The sequence below is a fragment of the Amphiprion ocellaris genome, chromosome 8, assembly GCF_022539595.1.
Source record: "Amphiprion ocellaris isolate individual 3 ecotype Okinawa chromosome 8, ASM2253959v1, whole genome shotgun sequence".
In the NCBI taxonomy this organism is placed as follows: domain Eukaryota; kingdom Metazoa; phylum Chordata; class Actinopteri; family Pomacentridae; genus Amphiprion; species Amphiprion ocellaris.
In genome coordinates this window covers 1,786,134-1,801,139 of record NC_072773.1, presented here as the reverse complement: position 1 = coordinate 1,801,139, position 15,006 = coordinate 1,786,134, and the positions used below count along the sequence as shown (strand labels likewise).

General features: G+C 38.4%; 1 protein-coding gene across 1 annotated transcript in view; it reads right to left on the bottom strand.

Moving 5' to 3' along the window:
* cacna1fb (calcium channel, voltage-dependent, L type, alpha 1F subunit) overlaps positions 1-15,006 on the bottom strand; it is a 71,916-nt gene that overhangs the window by 54,257 nt on the left and 2,653 nt on the right. Inside the window, exons 2-3 of the mRNA XM_055012631.1 lie at positions 2,039-2,301; positions 1-101 (exon numbers count right to left, since the gene is read on the bottom strand). Coding sequence (XP_054868606.1) covers positions 1-101; positions 2,039-2,301 — 364 coding nt within the window. The remainder of the gene's footprint in view (positions 102-2,038; positions 2,302-15,006) is intronic.

Sequence of the window (15,006 nt, the reverse complement as noted above, 5' to 3'; positions counted from 1 at the left end):
TTCCACTCTACAATGGAGAGCGCCGCCCGTCTGATCGGGTTGTTGAGTTTCAGGCAGTATAACGCCCGAGGAGCTCGCTGCACCTGGTTACTGCCCTGCACCTGAAGAGGAAGTGACATCATCAGTATCATTAATGACATCTTTTTACAGAAGTGGAGCCGCTAACATTAGCATGTCTGGCTATCTAGTTTGCTATCTGTTGCAATAAACGATAATTCAGCCTAATTTAAAGTTAGCATAGTGTTAGCTAAGCGGAGCTTGCTGTCTCACCAGTGTCTTAACGCGTTGTTTCACCAGTTTCTTAGCATGTTGTGTCACCTGTCTCTGTGTGTTGTCTCACCTGTGTCTTAGCGTGTTGTCTTACCTGTTCCTTATCATTGTCTCACCGATTTCATAATATGTCAAAACAACTGTTTCTTTGTGTTTTCTGACTTGGGTCTAAGCATGTTGTCTCACCTGTTCCTTAGCATGTTTTCTCACCTGTTTTTAGCGTGTTTTCATCAGATTCTTAGCATGTTGTCTCACCCGTGTCTTAGCAGGTTATTTCACCTGTTTTTTAGCATGTTGTCTCATATTTTGTTAGAGTGTTGTCTCACGTTTCTTAGCATGTTGTACCACCTGTTCCTTAGCGTGTTGTATCCCATGTCTTAGCGTGCTGCCTCACATTTTCCTTAACACATTAAGTCTCACCTACATCTTACTGAGTTGTCTCATCTGTTTTTAAACATGTCTCACCTGTGTCTTAGCATGTTGTGTCGCCAGTTTCTTAGCGTGGTGTCCCCTGTGTCTTAGCATGTTGTGTCACCAGTTTCTTAGCGTGGTGTCACCTGTGTCTTAGCATGTTGCCTGACTTGTGTCTTAGCGTGTTGTCTCATATTTTGTTGGCATGTTGTCTCACCTGTGTCTTACCGTGTTGTTTCATCTATCTCTTAGCGTGTTGTCTCACCTGTGTCTTAGCGTGTTGTCTCACCTGTGTCTTAGCATGTTGTCTCACCTGTGTCTTAACATGTTGCCTCATTTGTTTCTTAGCATGTTGTACCACCTGTTCCTTAGCGTGTTGTCTCGTCTTGGCATGTTGCCTTACTTGTTTCTTAGTGTGTTGTCTCATATTTTGTTAGCATGTTGTCTCACCAGTCTCTTAACGTGTTGTCTCACTTGTTTCTTAGCATTCTGCCTCACCTCTGCCTTAACATGTCGCACCTTTTTCTTAGCGTGTTGTCTGACTTGTTTCTTACCCTGTTGTCTCACCCATTTCTTAGCATGTTGTCTCCCCTGTCTCTTAGCGTGTTGTCCCATCTGTCCCTTAGCATGTTGTCTCACCTGTGTCTTAGCGTGTTGTCTCACCTGTCCCTTAGCGTGTTGTCTCACCCGTGTCTTAGTGTGGTGTCTCACCTTTTTCTTAGAGTGTTGTCTCACTTGTGTCTTAGCGTGTTGTCTCACCTGTTTCTTAGCTTGTTGTATCATCTGTCTCTTAGCATGTTGTCTCACCTGTGTCTTAGCGTGTTGTCTCACCTCTGTCTTAGCATGTTGTCTCACCCGTTTCTTAGCATGTTTTGTCCCCTTTGTCTTAACGTGTTGTCTCACCTGTCCCTTAGTGTGTTGTCTCACAAGTTTTTTAGCATGTTGTCTCACGTGTTTCTTAGCATGTTGTCTCACCTGTGTCGTAGCGTGTTGTCTCATCTGTCTCTTAGCTTGTTGTATCACCTGTTTCTTAGCATGTTGTCTCACCTGTTTCTTAGCGTGTTGTCTCACCTGTCCCTTAGCGTGTTGTCTCACCTGTGTCTTAGCGTGTTGTCTCACCTGTTTCTTAGCGTGTTGTCTCACCTGTCCCTTAGCGTGTTGTCTCACCTGTCTTAGCGTGTTGTCTCACCTGTTTCTTAGCGTGTTGTCTCACCTGTCCCTTAGCGTGTTGTCTCACCTGTGTCTTAGCGTGTTGTCTCACCTGTCCCTTAGCGTGTTGTCTCACCTGTGTCTTAGCGTGTTGTCTCACCTGTGTCTTAGCGTGTTTTCTCACCTGTGTCTTAGCATGTTGTCTCACCTGTTTCTTAGCATGTTGTCCCCTCCTCCTCTGTGTTCCGGTTGAACTCGTGGTTGAGTGAAGTGTGTCGGTTCTCGTCATCCTGACTCCGCCCTCGTTCTCGCCGTCCAGGTGTTCGTCCCAGTCGGCATCTCTCTCCTCCCCCTCCTCCCCCCCTCCTCCCTCTCCCCTCCCATCCCCCTCCCCTCCCTCCTCCTCCTCCTCCCCCTCCCCCCCTCCATCCTCTCCGTCCACTGCCTTGTTGTAGCCGTTACGACCGGTACCTGAACGCAGAACAGAAAGAACATTGAATCAAACACAACATGCTTAAACCAGGTTTCTGATCCAACCTGTGTGTTTTGTTGATTATTTTCTGACTGCAGTGGGTTGGCAGGTTGAATTTACTGTTTACCGTCACTGATTGCATCAAACTTTAGGAATATAGTTCCTGTGTTATGGTTAAATTTTTAAAAAATGGTCTGTTAAATCACATTTACAAAATTATATTTATCACTTTTAATGTTTAAAAAAAATCCTTTTTCTTTCTTTTTTCTTAAAAAATGGAAATGTTACAGACACATATACAGCTGCATAATATTATTTTGTATTAGACATGTCAGTTCAGTCGATTTTTGTAATATTATTATTTTTAAAAATATTTAACAAATAAAAAATTACAGAACCAATACGTCCATTTAAAATGTATCCTTTTTATTTTCTTCTTTACAAATGGCATCTAATTATGTAAGAAATGTCTTTATCTAAGAAATAAAAATTAAATATTTATTACTTTTATACCCAAAATAGAGAACTTTCTTTGAAATTAAAAATAAAATGAAATTACAATAAATTGGAACCCTTTTTTCCTCGGTTATTCACACATTTTTAATGCTGCTGTACATTAGATGTAAATTCAGTTTCTTTTGTCATTTTTGTGACTTTTTGTCTTTCAAAAATACAAAAAAAGCCATAAAGACAAAAAAAATCTTATCAAATCATTAATCCAACACTTCTATATCTTATTAATAGTACCTAATTACAGAAATATAATTATATTACTAAACCTAAATTTAATATTTTCCTTAATTAAATTTCAAAGTAAAAGGGACAATCTGAAAAATAAAAAGGAAAAATTCTGTACATTTTATTTATTTTAAAAACCCTACAGCAGATCTTTTATCTGCACGTCTGTGGATGTCCCCCCCCCCCCCATAAAGGTTATGTCAGGACGTCCATCCAGGACTTCTGTTGGATGTCCAACGTAACACAAGTTTCCATCTGCTAAAAATCAGAATTCAGCATTTCGTTCTTCTGACCTCACACCATTTTCCTGTGAGATCAAAGAGGAGGAAGAGGATGATGGAGGGATGCGATGGCTTCCAGAGGAGGTGGAAACAGAAATATTGTAGTGAACAGCTGTGACCTAGATCTGCATGTGTGTGTGTGATCTGAGCCGTGATTTATGTGTTGGTACCTGAGGACTCGCAACACGCATGTTTGAGCTTCTATACTTGTGAGGATCCAGAAATTCTTAACCATCACAGCTAACTACCTGACATTAACCCTGAAATACACCTGAGCTGAACTGGAGCCATAAAACCAGGTTTAAAAGACGTCCTCACATGGCAGTAAAACTACCAGGTCCTCACATCGATAGCAGAACACACAGATATAAAGCCAGTCATGGACAGTCCAGTCATCTCATGATGATGATCTCTCTCTGCTTTTTCCTAGAGTTCCTGTGTTTCCCAGAATGCCTAAAGACGGTGACATCACAGCTGGACATGCTGAGGAAACACTCATGGTCAAAAACGCGTTGAAACATGAGATAAAGACAACGAACTCGGACTCATCGTACATGGAACCAAATTACGTTAATGAAACTGCAAATTCGCACATTATCAGCAATCAGTGATAAATAATGAGAATAACATTTACAGAGACACAGTAGAGCAGGGGTGTCCAACATGAGGTCTGTGGGCCAAAAGCGGTCCTCCAGAGGGTCCAATCAGGTCCTCAAAGTGTAAAAATTCCAGAGAAGACATTAACTGGAGATTGCAAATTAGTAAAACTATAAATTTAAAATCATTTCTAGATCATGACAAGTTGTTTGGATCATAAAGTAAAATACCAGATTGTTCATTGGTCTTTTGTCATTGTGTGTCTCATTTTTGTAATTTTTTTTGTCATTTTTTGTCTGACTTTTATTGTTTTTCTTATGTTTTTGTTGCTTTGTGTTTCCTTTTTGTCTCACGTGTATTTTTTGTCTATTTTGTCATTTTGTTCCTTTTATATGTCATTTTTTGTCTCATTTATGTCCAATTTTTTGGGGTAACTTTTTAAAAAACTTTGTTTCTGTTTTTGTTTTGTTTCATGTCATTTGTCTCATTTTTGTAATATTTTGTCTTGTTTCTGTTGTGTTTGTCTTTTTTCTGACCTTTAGCATTTTGATCATAAAGTGAAATACTAAATTGTTCATTGTTCCTTTGTCATTTTGTGTCTCATTTTTCTAATATTCTGTCTTGTTTTTGTTGTTTTTGGTCTGATTTTTGTCATTTGTCTCATGTTTTTGTCATTTTGTTTCTCCTTTTGTCTCGCTTGAGTTTTTTGTCGCTTTATTCTCATTTTGTGTTCTGCTTTATTTGTTGTCTTGTGCATCGTTTTTGTTGTTTTGTTTCACACGTTTGTCATTTTTTGTCTCATTTGTGTCATTTGTGTAATTTTTTGTCTCATTTGCCATTTATTTGTTTTGTCGTTTGTCTAATTTTTTGTCATTTTGTTTCTCGCTGTTGTCATTTTGTGTGTCATTTTTGTTAAATTTTGTGTAGTTTTTCGTTGTTTTGTCATTTTTGTCTGACTTGTCGTTTGTCTCACATTTTTGTTATTTTCTTATTTTTGTTCTTTTTGTTTCTCTTTTGTCGTTTTGTGTTTCCTTTTATCTCGCTTGTGTTTTTTGTCTCATTTTTGTAACTTTTTGTTTTGCTTTATTCATTGTTTTGTGCATCGTTTTTGTCACTTTGTTTTACGCTTTTGTCATTTTTTTTCTTGTGTGTCATTTGTGTAATTTTTTGTGTTGTTTGTCCATTTTTGGCGCTTTGTGATTTTTTGTCCAATTTTTCTGTCTCTTTTATTGTTTTGTTTTGTGTTTTGTCTCATTTTTTGTCATTTTGTTTCTCATTTTTGTCTTTTTGTGTCTCATTTTTGTCATTTTGTGTCTCATTTTTGCAATATTTTGTCTTGTTTTTGATGTTTTTTGTCCTTTTTTAAAGTAAAATTCTATATCATTCAGTCCCAGATGACTAAATGTTGTAGTTGTAAATGATAAACTGAGGCTGAACGTTGTTGAACTTGAATTGACTTTTCTTAACAAATTTCAGTTTGTTCATAATGTTTTGTAAAAAGATAATTCCTTAAATGTGAACATTTTTGCACCAAAACAAAGGAAACATTTGGAATTATGGCTATTTATAGGTTATTATGCTGTGATTTTACTGGTCTGGTCCACTAGAGATCAGACTGAGATGAACTAACATAAGTTTGACACTCCTGCAGTAGAGTGTTGCAGTTTGCATCAAAACTCATCTAAACTGTTTTTAAAAACATTATAAATCCTCCCCGAAGGTTGACGCTGGGTTCATGTTGTTTGAAGAATCAGTGGAGCTGCTTCACCTGTAGGATGACTAGTAGCTTCCAATCAAGAACAAATTAACCCAAATCAGCTCCAGTTAACAAGCGTTCACAGAAATCTGCTTTACGGGGACCAACGGGATATTAGATTTTTAAAAAGGGACAGCGTGTTCAATGAGGACATTTGTGTGGAAAGTGGACAACTTTTTTCACAAAGTGGGACCATGTGTTTGAGGACGTTCAAACTGTTAGTTGCCACTCTACTGAAAAAAACATTTCAAATATCAATTAATCACTAAATCAATTTTGATGCAACAATTTTAGGCTTTAAGGCTTCCAGATTTTAAAATTGGAGAATTTTATACTTGATACTTATCATTCCTTCAGTAAACAGAATATCTTTAATAGGATTACATTCTTTTTCTATAAACAGCAATTTAAGTTTAGTAATATTTTCACAATATTAAACCTGATCACTTTCATCTGTTAAATAAAATGGAAGTATCTGTAAAATCAGAGGAAATTTGCAAATATATCTATTTTACCAGTCTTTGACCACAATATATTTGCAAATATGTTTTAACTTTTATGAAATTAAAATTTTATGCTTTTTCAGTCACGGTTTTGAATGTTATTTTACATTATGTTTACAAGTTCACAGTCTATTTTTAAAGTTTTATTAATATTTTTTGTGTATTTCTAAAAATACGGGAAAAGTTTAAAAATAAAAAGGGCAAAATTTCATAATTTTTTTCTAATGGTCTAATATTTTCTTTAACTTGAACAGTTTATTTCTTATTATACATTATTGTTATTATTATTATTATTATTATTATTATTATTATTATTATTATTATTATTTGTGAAAACCTAATAAATTCAAAAACACATTTTAACAGTATGTTGATGTAAAAAAAATTTTTTTTAATTAGTTGAGATTTCATAGTTTTTCTCAGTAGCAGATTTTCAGTTTTGCTGTTTTTATAATTTTAGTGACATTTTAGCAGATTTTAAAAAATGGCAAAAGCAAAAAGAAAAGTTCTATAAAATGATTCATTTTTCTGTTAATGTCACTAATACTACTAGACTAGACTAACTAATAGAGAAATATACTGACGGTATTAAACTTGACTTTGACACTTTGATCAATGAAATAAAAACAAAAATATTCACAAAATTACATTTACATGTCTTTCAACAGTCTTTATATGTCAAGAAATGGTGATAATAATGTGCTGGAAGGAGGTTTGGGCTTTTATTTAATATTAATCACAGTTTTATTTTACAGTCTGCTGTTGGTGTAAATGTGATACTGAGTCTGGTTCCATTTGGATTTTATTACCAACACACAGTGTCTGAATGTTTCTGCATGTCGCTGTTTCCTGAGAATTTTCCAACAACATGTTTACATCAGCCATCAACGTGACTCAATGTTTCTCTGTGGATTTATTATTATTACATTAAATTTCTCCTCCTAACTGAGCACCGAAGCCCTGAAGGAGCAAAAACAACTAAAACGATCTGAAAAATGAGTTGTGCTGGAAAATTATTGTGCTCTGGTCCTCAGTGTTTCCTTCAGTGACCTCAGCGTCCAATTAGTTGCTGATGTTTGGTCACATGACGCGAGTCGTGTGAGGAGTCAGCGGAGCTTCTTTCACCCACAGGACGACTCAGAGCGTCTAATTATGGACGAATTACCCGAGTCGACTCCGGTTACCGAGACAACAGAGGGTGTCTGTTCACGCACGACTAAGGTTGTGGGGACCGAGTGTTGTCATGAGGACATTCTTATGGGAAGCGGGGACATGTCAGGACCAAGTGTTGTCATGAGGACATTCTTAGGGGAAGCGGGGACACGTCAGGACCAAGTGTTGTTGTGAGGACATTCTTATGGGAAGTGGGGACACGTCAGGACCAAGTGTTGTTGCGAGGACATTCTTAGGGGATGTGGGGACACGTCTAGACCAAGTGTTGTCATGAGGACATTCTTAGGGGATGCGGGGACACGTCTGGACCAAGTGTTGTCGTAAGGACATTCTTAGGGGAAGTGGGGACACATCTGGGCCAAGTGAGGATATTTTCTCACAAAATCGGGACATTTGTTTGAAACAAAGAATGAATTTTGACAGAGATGTGACCTGTTTGACAAAATGACATTCTAGAGAAAGTGGAGACATTTTACAGAAAGTGGGGACATTTTACAGGAATTGGGAACATTTTAGAGACAGTGGGGACATTTAACAAAGAGTAGGGACATTTTAGAGAAAGTTGAGACACTTTAGAGAACGTGGGGACATTTTACAGAAAATGGGGACATTTAACAGAAAGTGGGGACATATTAGAGAAAGTGAGGACATTTTAGAGAGAGTGGGGACATTTTACAGAAAAGGGGGACATTTTAGAGAAAGTGGGGACATTTTACAGAAAATGCGGATATTGAAGAGAGAGCGAGGACATTTTAGACAAAGTGCGGACATTTAAGAGAAAGTGGAGACATTTTACAGAGTGGGGACATTTTAGAGAAAGTGGGGACATTTTAGAGAAAGTGGGGACATTTTAGAGAAAGTAAGGACAATTTAAAAAGTGGGGACATTTTCTGATATGGTGGGGATAATTTTAAAAAGGGAGAATCAAATGCATTGTCCTGAGTTTAAGACAGAAATTCAAGTCAGAGCATTCATTTATTACTCCACCAGGGGATGGGTGGAGTTATGTGACAATCAGCATCATTTATCTGTCTTTCTGTATGCAACATTACCAACAGATTTGGATGAAATTTTCAGGGAAGGTCAGAAATGACACAAAGACCACCTCCTTAGATTTTGGCAGTGACGTGACTTATAGTCTGGATCCATGGATTTGTTAAAGATTTCTGTCCAGTGCACTTCTCTTGTAGGTTCAAGACACGTCCAGTTGAAAATTCTTGTTGGTTCTCTACACAGTCTCCAGTTTTCTTCTGAAATTCATATTTTTACTCCACGAAGGAACGCGGCTGAGTTATAAGACAATCGGTCTTGGTTGGTCTGTCTGTCTGTCTGTCTGTCTGTCTGTTAGCAACATTACTCAAAAACAGAATAAAGGATTCGGATGAAATTTTCAGAGAAGGTCAGAAATGACACAAGGACCAAGTCATTAGATTTTGGCAGTGATGCAGCTTATAGTCTGGATCCACGGATTTGTTAAAGATTTCTGTATCATTGCCAGATAGCGACACGGCATCACTGTAACCATGACAACCAGTGAACACTACATCAGCTGCCTGCTGATGATCACATGATTGTGATTCTAATACAAATCCACCGCTGAGGATTTATCAGGACTTATCTGTTAGAAATCATACAAGGAACAACTGATTAAATTGTGGGGGTGTTTCTGAGTCCCATCAATTCCCGCTGCCGCTACATATTTAGGTCACATGATTCGGTATCCATACATAACGTACACAAGAATAACACACGCCTGTGCTCAGAGGAAGGTCATTTTGTTTGTGGGTACATCTATATTAAATGGACACATTCTATGGTTTTCTACCACAAATTTTTTCAAGATTTCATCTGTCAGAAATGATACAACAGCTGAGCAGCCTTGGAGGAGGACTGCACTCTCTGAGGGCTTTTCTTGGTTTCAAAGTTTGGACATTTATTTGAAAATATGAACATTTCGGACTCAAAGCAGCCAAGTTTTTTTTTTTATTTAAAGAAGGACCTTTTTTTATGAAGTGGGAACATTTTAAACAGAGTTTTGTAACTTTTTTTTTCTAAAATAAAGACATTTTTGACAAAGTGGGAACTTTCGTGGGGAAAAAATGTTTCTTTTTGGAAAACAGGGATGTTTTTGCCAAAGTAAGGTCAAAGGATGGGTATCCTTCTAACAGAAGAAAACTTAAGAGTTCCTGTTCTCAGTAACAGCTGAGCACTTAATCAGTTCTAAATAAGAAACAGGGTTTAAGCTGGAACTGGCTGTAAGTTGGAACCAGTTCTATGTTGGAAACAGTTCTAAGCTGGAACAAGTTCTACACTGGAACATATTTCATTGTTAGAAATTGTTCTAAGTTGGAATTTGTTTTAACTAAGAAAGTGTTCTGAATTACAACTGATTTCAAACTGGTACCAGTTCGAAGTATGAACCTATTCTATGCTGGAACCAGTTCTAAGTAGGAAAAGGACATTAGTTAGAACCGGATGAAAGCTGGAATTGGTTCTCAGGTAGAACCAGTTCAGTTTTGGAAACAGTCTTAAGTTGGAAATAGTTCTAATTTGATCACAGCTCTAAGTTGTAATAGGTTCTGAGTGACAACAGGTTCTAAGTTGGAAACAGATTGAACCTGAAAGAACTTCTATGTGGGAACATTTTCCAAGATAAAATACAAAGGAACTGGTTCTATATTGGAACCAGTTCTTATAATAAAAAAAAGATATAAATTAGAACTGGTCATAAGTTGGAACCAATTTCAAGTATGAACCTGTTCTAAGTCTGAACCAGTTCTGAGTACTAAAAGCTTATAAGTTGGAGTTGGTTCTAAGTTGGAATGAATTTTGTGCTGGAATTGGTTCTAAGTAGAAACTGGTTTTAAATTGGAACCAGGTCTCGATGCCCAGTACAGATGGTTTCAGGGTTCAGGTTAAATGTTTGGTCCAGATTAGTTGGACTGAGGGCAGGTTCTAGTTTTTACTACGAGGTCCTGGTTCAGCATCGGGGTCCTGGGAGTTCATTGTATTAACGAGGTCCCCACAAAGACCAAAACACAAATAAAAGTGTGTGTGGTGTAACGGGGCGTCCCGTTATTCGCCTTCGTCCGCCTTATTAAACTCCAGCTTTGCTGCCCACCATCAGTGTGTGAGCTCACAAGTGTGTTAGCGTGTGTGTGTGCAGCATGTGTGTGTCTGTTAGAGTGTGTGTGTGTGTTTGTGTGTGTGTGTCTGTGTTAGTTTGTGTGTGTGTGTCATGTGTGTGGCATGTTAGCGTGTGTGTGTCTGTGTTAGCGTGTGTGTTTGTGGTAGCGTGTGTGTGTGTGTTAGCGTGTGTCTGTGTTAGTGTGTGTGTTTGTGGTAGCGTGTGTATGTGTTAGCGTGTGTGTGTCTGTGTTAGAGTGTGTGTGTGTGGTAGCGTGTGTGTGTCTGTGTTAGCGTGTGTGTGTGTCTTAGCGTGTGTGTGTCTGTGTTAGCATGTGTATATCTGTGTTAGCATGTGTGTGTGTGTGTGTGTGTGTGTGTGTTGTAGCGTGTGTGTGTCTGTGTTAGCGTGTGTGTGGCGTGTTAGTGTGTGTGTCTCTGTTAGTGTGTGTCTGTGTTAGCGTGTGTGTGGTGTGTTAGCGTGTGTGGCTTGTTAGCGTGTGTGTGTTAGCGTGTGTGTGGTAGCGTGTGTGTGTCTGTGTTAGCGTGTGTGTGGCGTGTTAGTGCGTGTGTGTGTGTGTTAGCATGTGTGTGTGTGTTTTAGCGTGTGTGTGTGTGGTAGCGTGTGTGTGTGTTAGTGTGTGTGTGTGTGTGGTAGCGTGTGTGTGTGTGTTAGCGTGTGTGTGTGTGTGTGTGTGTTTTAGCGTGTGTGTGTGGTAGCGTGTGTGTGTGTGTGTGTGTGTGGTAGCGTGTGTGTGTGTGTTAGCGTGTGTGTGTGTGTTAGTGTGTGTGTGTGTGTGTGTGGTAGCGTGTGTGTGTGTGTTAGCGTGTGTGTGTGTGGTAGCGTGTGTGTGTGTGTGGTAGCGTGTGTGTGTGTGTTAGCTTGTGTGTGTGTGTGTTAGCGTGTGTGTGTGTGTGTGTGTGTGTGGTAGCGTGTGTGTGTGTTAGCGTGTGTGGCGTGTTAGCGTGTGTGTGTCTGTGTGTGTGTGTGGTAGCGTGTGTGTGTGTGTGTTAGCGTGTGTGTGTGTGTGTTAGCGTGTGTGTGTGTTAGCGTGTGTGTGTGTGGTAGCGTGTGTGTGTGTGTGGGGTAGCGTGTGTGTGTGTGTGTTAGCGTGTGTGTGTGTGGTAGCGTGTGTGTGTTTGTGTGTGTTAGCGTGTGTGTGTGTGTGTGTGGTAGCGTGTGTGTGTGTGTTAGCGTGTGTGTGTGTGTGTGTTAGCGTGTGTGTGTGTGGTAGCGTGTGTGTGTTTGTGTGTGTTAGCGTGTGTGTGTGTGTGTGTGGTAGCGTGTGTGTGTGTGTTAGCGTGTGTGTGTGTTAGCGTGTGTGTGTGTGTGTGGTAGCGTGTGTGTGTTAGCGTGTGTGTGGCGTGTTAGCGTGTGTGTGTGTGTGTGTGTGTCTGTGTGTGTGTGTGTGGTAGCGTGTATGTGTGTTAGCGTGTGTCTGTGTGTGTGTGTTAGCGTGTGTGTGTGTGTGTTAGCGTGTGTGTGTGTGTTAGCGTGTGTGTGTGTGTGTTAGCGTGTGTGTGTGTGTGTGTTAGCGTGTGTGTGTGTGTGTGTGTGTGTTCGTGTGTGTGTGTGTGTGTGTGTGTGTTAGCGTGTGTGTGGCATGTTGCCCTGCAGCCTGGTCCAGCTGGAAGGTCATCAGTTCATTTAGTGAATGTTGGGGCAGTTTTTCTTTTCCTTCTTCTTCATTGCTCACATCTCAGACGCTCAGCGGAGCTCGTTTCTGCAGCGAAGCTCCAACAATAATCTCACGTTATCGGCTGAAATATCGACAAATACAAAGTTCACGTCACATTACTCTGGTGTCTTCTTCTGTTCTTTACGTGTGAGATCATGAATTTTAGGTTAGATGTTGGCAGAACTGGATGAAGTAACTTTAACTTTAGTTAATTCAGTGCACAGACTAAAGCAATAACAGAATGTGACAATTATTAAAGATTTTTTCAGAAAATACAAAACAGTTGTTGTGGGGTAAAAAGACTTTTCCAGTTTGTTGTTGTTTGTCTGAAATATCCTCAAATGTTACCAGTTTTCTTTGTGTTTGCTCTCTTCTTCATGTCTTGTTGCAGGTTCTCATCTGTTTTCTTTATTTACATCGATAACATTCAGACGACTTCACACTCGACATTTCTGCTTCATGTTGATGTCCACACAGAAAAAAAACCCTCTCAATTTCTGCCAGCTGACTGTTGGTCACAGCTGAGTCAGTCGTGGCTTCACAGTTGTGCAGAAAAACGCAGAATTTTTTAGTTTTTTTACAGAATCTGGTTTGAGCAAACTGCAGATTTTTGCTAATTTTTTTACCCTCCTGTTAGGTTGGTTTCTCAGGAACAGCAGTGATATTCCTGAGGCATGTTTAATTACACAAAAATCCCAATAAATGTTGTTTATATCTCATTATTACGTCCATTAATAATCATTTCAATGTATATATAGTGTAGTGGTGTTCTTTACCTCTCACAGATAACGGTTCAATGGGGATAATTCACTCATTTTTCAGAACAAAAAAGGACACTAAAACTTTTCTAAATGTATGTTGGAATGACATACATATAACATATAGTAGTTTTAGACATTTGTTTTTTAAATTCTATTTTACATTCTGATTTTTTTTTCATGGAGTGATGTTGATAAATTAACACCTCTTCTGATCAGGGTGCAAATATGTGAAATGGACCATTTTATATGTTGATTGCATTTCTTAAGTCAATCGGGAGAAATTTCATTCCAAAAAAATTTTTTTATAATTAAAATAATTTTTTTAACTTTAAAATGATTCAATCTGACCCACAGCATGACAGGAGGATTAAATGAGACATGTAGAATAAAGTGATTATGATGAAATATCACGACTTTAATCTTAGATTTGGTTTCGTTTCCTGATTTATTCACACATCAGAACCAGTTGTTGGGGATTTTCAAACAGAAAACTTCCTGCTGGGTTTTTGGAGGTTGATAAGAATCTGGTAGCAATATTATCAGACTGAACTAAACTCATCTTCAAACTACGATAAGAAGCAGAAAAAAACAGCTGAGATGAACTAAACATTCATAAAAATCTGATGTAACATTACTTCTAGTCACAGCAGATCTTTCATTTTATAGTCAGAAGGAAGAGAAGCGAAAGGAAAAGGTTTTACAGAAAAGTCTTATTTCCAGAAACACCAGGAACTCTGCAGCTTTTCCATTTAACAAACAGGAGAAAAATCTGTCAAAATGACAAAATGTTCAGAAGATTTGTCTAGAAACACGTCCTGCAGAGGTGAACAGTCGATGTTTTTATGTTCTCATTTCATTACATGAACCGAAGCAGGTTTCTCAGGTTAAATGTGAGATTTCTGAACACGACAGAAAATATTTATTATATGTCAGTCGCTGCTCCTCAGAAACATCTTAAAATATTTCAGTGTATACAGGAGATTCTTGTTTTACGACGTCCTCGACCTACAGCGTTTTGTCATTATGTTGGAACTGGTTATGTGGAACTAGTTGGCGAGCGTATCGGACAAATATGTCGTCACATAGCGCTATCAGACAGCTTTGTTTCCATTCTCTGGTTGTACTCCACCTTAGATTGTGCTACATTCACTAACTTTTTGTCCTTCATTATGGCTCCCAGCGTAAGTCAGACTCTTCTGATGTTTGGAAGAAAAGGAAAGCCGTCTCCATGGAAGTGAAATTAGATAGAATAAAATGCTGGGAACAGGAAGAAACACCGACCAACATGGGTCAAGTTGTAAAAACAGGTCAACATATTGTAGCGACCCTCTGTGATGAATGAGTGAGACTTTATCTGGTTCTCTGCTGGTTTATTGAACCTTCACACAGGCTACTGTGGACCGTAGCCAACGCCAGAAGAACTAGAAAAACCCCATAACTTAGCTCCAGAATTAGCCGCCGTTCCCAGCTCTCTCTACTGCTGACTCTCAGCCAATCAGAGGTGAGCTAACTAAACATGGCACGTTCAGTGATCAGTTTGTAAAAATACACAATAAAGCGCACATAACAGAAATCTGTAGAAACCAGACCACAGGATGTTGTGCAACTTTTCTACTAGTTTGAGGGATACAGCTGTGCAACTTCTGTATTTTGAAATATATGTGAAAAAAACAGAGTTTTAATTTTTTAAGTTAACTGCACTTTTACGCAATTTATTGTAGTAGTTAAAACATGAGTCAATACATATTATTAAAACTTGGGACATAAAGCTTATATTGATGTAAAGCAAATAAAAATACTCCAAAAAAAACTGCACTAGAGTCTTAAAAAATGTAAGAATATGTGCTGGTGCATGATGGTAGGTTTTAAAGGGCTGCATATATGTTTGAAATGTCAAGACATTAATAAAAAAAAGTACCAATGATGAAATGTGAGAAAAAGTCTGGAAAACATTAAAGTTACGTCTGTTCAGTTTTGCATTAATGTAATTTTCATATTAAATTTTATTACCTGAATCAGACTTTCAGAATTACATTTAAGACCTTTTATCGCCTCCTAAGTCATGATTATTATTATAATTTTTAAATCCA